Source organism: Saccostrea cucullata, unplaced genomic scaffold (assembly GCF_032062105.1).
Source record: "Saccostrea cucullata isolate Sc308-1 unplaced genomic scaffold, CSIRO_AGI_Scuc_v1 ctg3634, whole genome shotgun sequence".
In the NCBI taxonomy this organism is placed as follows: domain Eukaryota; kingdom Metazoa; phylum Mollusca; class Bivalvia; order Ostreida; family Ostreidae; genus Saccostrea; species Saccostrea cuccullata.
Genome location: NW_026932569.1, coordinates 34,160 through 39,437, shown reverse-complemented (window position 1 = coordinate 39,437; position 5,278 = coordinate 34,160). Strand labels below are relative to the sequence as shown.

At 36.8% G+C, this 5,278-nt stretch overlaps 1 protein-coding gene and 1 pseudogene across 1 annotated transcript; both read right to left on the bottom strand.

Moving 5' to 3' along the window:
- Window positions 1–715: 715 nt before the first annotated feature.
- On the bottom strand, window positions 716–2,786 carry LOC134235419 (uncharacterized). Its single transcript, XM_062717550.1, has 2 exons — window positions 1,562–2,786; window positions 716–958 (listed from the first exon to the last, which is right to left on the bottom strand). Exons 1-2 carry the CDS (start codon window positions 1,955–1,957, stop codon window positions 953–955), a joined length of 402 nt encoding a protein of 133 aa, XP_062573534.1. The 5' UTR covers window positions 1,958–2,786; the 3' UTR covers window positions 716–952.
- On the bottom strand, window positions 2,661–3,792 carry LOC134235415 (uncharacterized; annotated as a pseudogene).
- Between the last annotated feature and the right edge of the window lie 1,486 nt (window positions 3,793–5,278).

The window sequence follows — 5,278 nt, the reverse complement described above, 5'->3', positions numbered from 1 at the left end:
AACAATATATCCGTCTTTTGAACTATCTGTTTTCCATCTACCATGTCTTTTAAGACATCTATCATCAAGATCAGAATTTGCAGCCACAGTTGCTCCCCCCGACCTTAAAGAATGAAGCCCTATATCTACTTCCCCAACAACAGATTTAATAAGTGGTATTATGTTATTTCTTGAAGCAAAATAACTTATCTTTTTATTTTTATAAATCAGTTTACAATTGTCTTTCGACCTAAAAATAGGTCTGAATACAAAAAATTGTTTATCACCCACATTTCCAACAAGTTCCAAATAGCACTGGTACATGCTCACCGGACAGGCAGGTGTATCCCCTTTTGAAATAACTACTTCGTTCCATTGCCGATATTGATCTGTCTTGCTTTTTCTGATGCATATCACTAAATAATCATCACGAATCAGTACATCGTTGAAACAGAGAGAGCTTAACTCATCAAATGGCAAAAACCAACAAAACTAAACAAAATCATTGTGAGGTTTCTAACAATTAACAAATCAGTTGAATCCTGGAACTTAACACACAACTCTATTAAAACTTCTTTGGTAATCGGCTCCTTTTTGTTTACAGATTTAGAAACTTTTCTCCTCGCTGCTTCCTGTATTGATAGAACAAATGAATTTTTGTAGGATCTGTAAAGCCCAAACAGTCATGCGCCCACTTGATCCCGTACACATCCGAATTAATTGGATGTTGCGCCATTATCTAAAAGCTGTGTCAAATACAATGCCACGTGAATGGGGTTTGCCGGAAGTGCACTATGTCCATGTGATTTGATGAAGGTCTCCCATCTTTTGAAAGCGTTGAAATAGTTTTTGTTCGTGTTGTCACTTTTACTTGATAATATCAAAACACTCATGTGGGGACAAAGATCGTCCAAATAACTGCCAGGTTTCACTCCACTGTCCAGCGCTACCTCCCGAACTCTATCCTGCAAACCTATTCCTGAAAAATCAAAATTCAATTCTTAAGAACATCATATTTAACACAAGTCCTTCTTTACCAAATATACCGTTCTTTCCCCTACCTCTACACACAACATCAACATTTTTAAGTTTTGCTATATTTCTTACATACCAAATGAAATTGCCATCCTTACAGACCAACATTGGCCAGAAGGGTGCAGATTTCCACTCTGGTATCACCAGAGTACACTTACACTTCTCAAACTCAATTTTTCTTACACATCTTTGTATCAAACAAGGTGGTGGTACAACCCAGTTAACACAATCTGACCATACCTGTTCAAAAGCATCGACTCCACTTCACCGATTCAGCGCACCAATATTTGGAACTGAATACTTCACACTTACTGTCATATTTAGAAGCAAATCTGTCACATGTATGCTTACCCCATGCTTCATCAAAATATTGAAACACTCCCTGTTTAATTGCCCAATCATCACAATCATTCATCCTGCTTAGTGTGTCTGCTCTCTTATTAGCAGTTCTAGGCAACCATTTGCAATTCAACTGGATATTCTCCTTCTTACACAGCCCATGCACAGACATAGCAATGTCCTGTAAACCCTTATTTCTACTTCCTACCTTAAGTATGTGTGGCACATTCTTGTTATCTGAATTTACTTCAACTGAATTGCTCTTGACCAAATCCACAGAATTATCTAAAATTCTCTCCACAGTTTCAAGTTCCCTCCAAGTGGAACTCTGTCTACTTTCACACTCATTCCAAATACCATACCATTCGTATTCCTTCTGTTCATCCTTTGAACTTATAGTCAAATGACCTCCGTATCCAGAATCTGAAGCATCACAAAATACTTCAATTTGTCTGACATCTTTGTCCCTTACCTTACTCAACGGAGCACCCTTTTCATTCATGCTTTCCAAATTTTTTAGCCAAAACTGAAATTCGTCTACAGCTTCCTTACTCAACATAATATAAGAATTCCAACTGGATCTTATTAAAATGCAATAATACATATACCTGGTTCTTAGCCTAACTGCATCTCCAAACACAGTTTGTGTTGAAATGATCTGACCGACTACTGATGCAATGGATCGCACTTCAAACCATTCGTATCCGGCTTTGATGCCTTCCAAAATATTTTGAACATTTCCCTTAAGTTTGTTTATCCTTTAATTTGATACTGATATTCTATCACATTTTGTGTCCCAAACAAAACCTAGCCATATTATTTCTTGAACTGGTTCCCAATGACTCTTCTCATCAGCCACTAAAAAACCTAATGCATTTAAATCAGCTTGAATTTTTTCACTAACAATTCTAGCGTGATCTAAAGTTTTAGCGCCACCTATGCCGTCATCTAAATACATAACGATTTTATAACCCTTCGATCTCCAAAATTTAACTACTTCTCGCAAAACCTTTGTGAAAATATATCCAGCAGTGCTAATGCCAAATGGCAGAACGTTAAACACATAGAATTTGTTTTCCCATTTAAAACCCAAATACTCTCTGTCTAACTCATTTATCATAATATGATGATAAGCGCTTTTCAAATCAAATGAAAAAATGTAATCACCCTCTTGAAAAAGTTCACGTGATGTACTCGCGTCTTCATACTTGTGTTTGTATTTAAATAAATGTGGATTGACATGCCTAGAATCTAAAACCAACTTTTGTTTTTGTTTATTACCTGCTACAGTCAATGGATTCACTACTTTAGGTTTGTCCATAACCTGTCGAACACAGCCATTTTTTTTTACCAACTTTTCTATTTCATTTGATACAAAATTGGCATTTTCCAATGCAGATTTGTTATTCTTAAGTTCTATAGAACTAGGAATTGTAAATGAAGGCAGTTTGTAACCAAATTCAATTACACTGACATACCTGCTCGCTCCAATCGAACGCCATTGACCTACATTTTCTTTCAGTCTACCTACCGGTGAATTACTTGTGTTCGTCCCGCATGACTGCTTTGTGTCAAAACATTCAAATACAAAACTACTTATCTTTTCATCTATTTTTACTGTACAATCCTTTCACCAGTGTCCCTTCGTATGGCACCTGTAGCACTGGCTTGATCTCCATACATCCGGCGTAGTAAAGGTTGAAGTACTGCCTCCTGTAGCGTTGATAGAAGGGTAGGGCCTCCACTTCTCTCGCATATCCCTTCGACGTTTGATACGTTCGTCCTTGACTTTTCCCTCTGCCCTCGTTTGGAAATTCTTTTTTCACCATCTGAGTCCGAAGCTATTGGGTTCTTTACATATTCATGTACAGCTTTCCACCCGGCTGATGACGAATCTGCTAACTTAACTAGTTTTTGTCTCTGTTTAATCAAGTTAATACCTTCTGTTATCTTTTGTCTCACTCCTTGAATGCGGTTCTCTTCCAGTTCTTCGTTCGCCTCCTTCAGCTTTGCCATTACTTTAACATTGTGCTTATGCTGTTCTTCATTACCGCGCTTTTTGAATTTAGCTGTGAACACTTGCTCGAACTTCGCTTCTTGCCGCTCGGCGATTATTTTTTGATTTTCATTTATACTTCTCTGCACTTTCGAAAGTCTACTGTCCAAAATACTGGAAAACTGACTCAAAATCTCATTGTTGGCCTGTTGAATTGACCGATTTATTTGCTGTTGAACGTCCCCGGCGTCCATAATTTAGCTGTTGCTCGCTGAAGTCGGCGGCTAGAAGTGATCAACCTTTAAAAACCAGTTCTCTACTACACCTCAAAATCAATTTCTATTGGTCACTCTCTGACCAATCCACACAACATGCGTATAAACATCTTGTCATTAATACAACATTTTCCCGCTATTCTAGCGAAACGCGGGAAAATATCATTATTTGTGAAATTTTGCCCGATTATGTCGTCAAATGTTTCTTCTGTGCAACAAGTCCGCATAATTTTTGAACGGCCCTCGTATGTGTTCCTTCCGGGGATCCATACATAATACCCAAATGAGTTATGACCTCTCTTCTCAACATTAGCACGGTAAGATTTCACACTAGTACTATCGTGAATAGATAAACGATAACCATAAGAACATGGGGCAAGAGTTTGTCCTAGTCAGATAATTGAAGACATAGGCAGTTAACATAGCTAAAGTTTTATTATATCATCCCGTCTGACAAAAGATGAAAAACAGTTGTCCATATACTGTAAATCACTTTATTTTCGCGTAAATATGCGAGACAATGCGTTCGCGAAAATTAAATTCTCGCGTATAAAAGTATTCCTTACGATTATATAGAGGAATGACAACTATTCGTGAAAATTATGTGTCGCGAAAATTAAGTGATCTACAGTACCCAGTAAGTTAAGAAGATCCTTAAACATTCTGACTTCTGTGGTGCCATATCATATAAACTGATTTATCAATACTTCGCCTTCTGTCTGGGCTTCCATGTTCTTTAATTTTATAGATATAAGACTAACTTTTTTGGAGTAGTCTGCAATCACAAGTGTTTGTTGCTTCTGTCAGTTTCTAGGAATGGTTAAATAATATTTGTTGCTGTACGCTCTAAGGGAGTGTCTGTTAGATGAAGTTTCATTTAAAATTTTCCCGTTAAGTGATTCTAGCTTTTTTTGCAATAGGGACAACATGTAACATACCTTCTAACGACACTTTGAAATTGTGTCTAAAATAATCGGTTTTGTGCCCTTTTCTAGTGTTAGGTTCCAAGATATTCTAAGGTTCTGGTATGTTGACACAACTCTAACATATATCTTCTTTCTGAAAGAGAAAAAAAATTACTCGATGGTGCATTTTTTTTTATTAATTGTCTCCAATTTCTACAAAGAACACAATACTGTACCGTGACGAAATGAATTTAATAATCTACTTTTATGCATTTTATTAGAATATTCTGAACGCTTGCTATTTCTTATCAAGTCTATACTAAGTCCTCCTCATTGCCATTTTCTAGTGTTCAGATCAATAGAAAAAGATCATTCATAGTAACCACTGCACGCTCTGCACAGGAAGAAGTTTGTTCCTCTTGATTCATTTCTTATTCCAGTCTTCTGTAAATCCACAATGATGTCAGGGGAGCCTACTCAGACTTTCCTCACTGCCATGAATACCAACATTTCTGTTTTTTTATGGTAATGGTGATTTAGGCGAGCAATAATTTGTGATTCAAATGTAGTTTGACGCTCAGTTATCTCCATATACCTTCTTTTTTCTCAATTAAACAGAGGTTTAGCAATGAAAAAATACATTTTTATAAGTCTGTCGTAACTATATAACTCTGTAGATGATCTTAGTTCACAGGCATTCAGTGGAGCTGGTCATTCCTATACAACAGAAATCTTCTGTTGGTCTATGT

What these genes read in the sequence shown, in the direction of transcription:
- LOC134235419 (XM_062717550.1), bottom strand. Translation starts at nt 1,957, where the DNA reads ATGTATTATTGCATTTTAATAAGATCCAGTTGGAATTCTTATATTATG.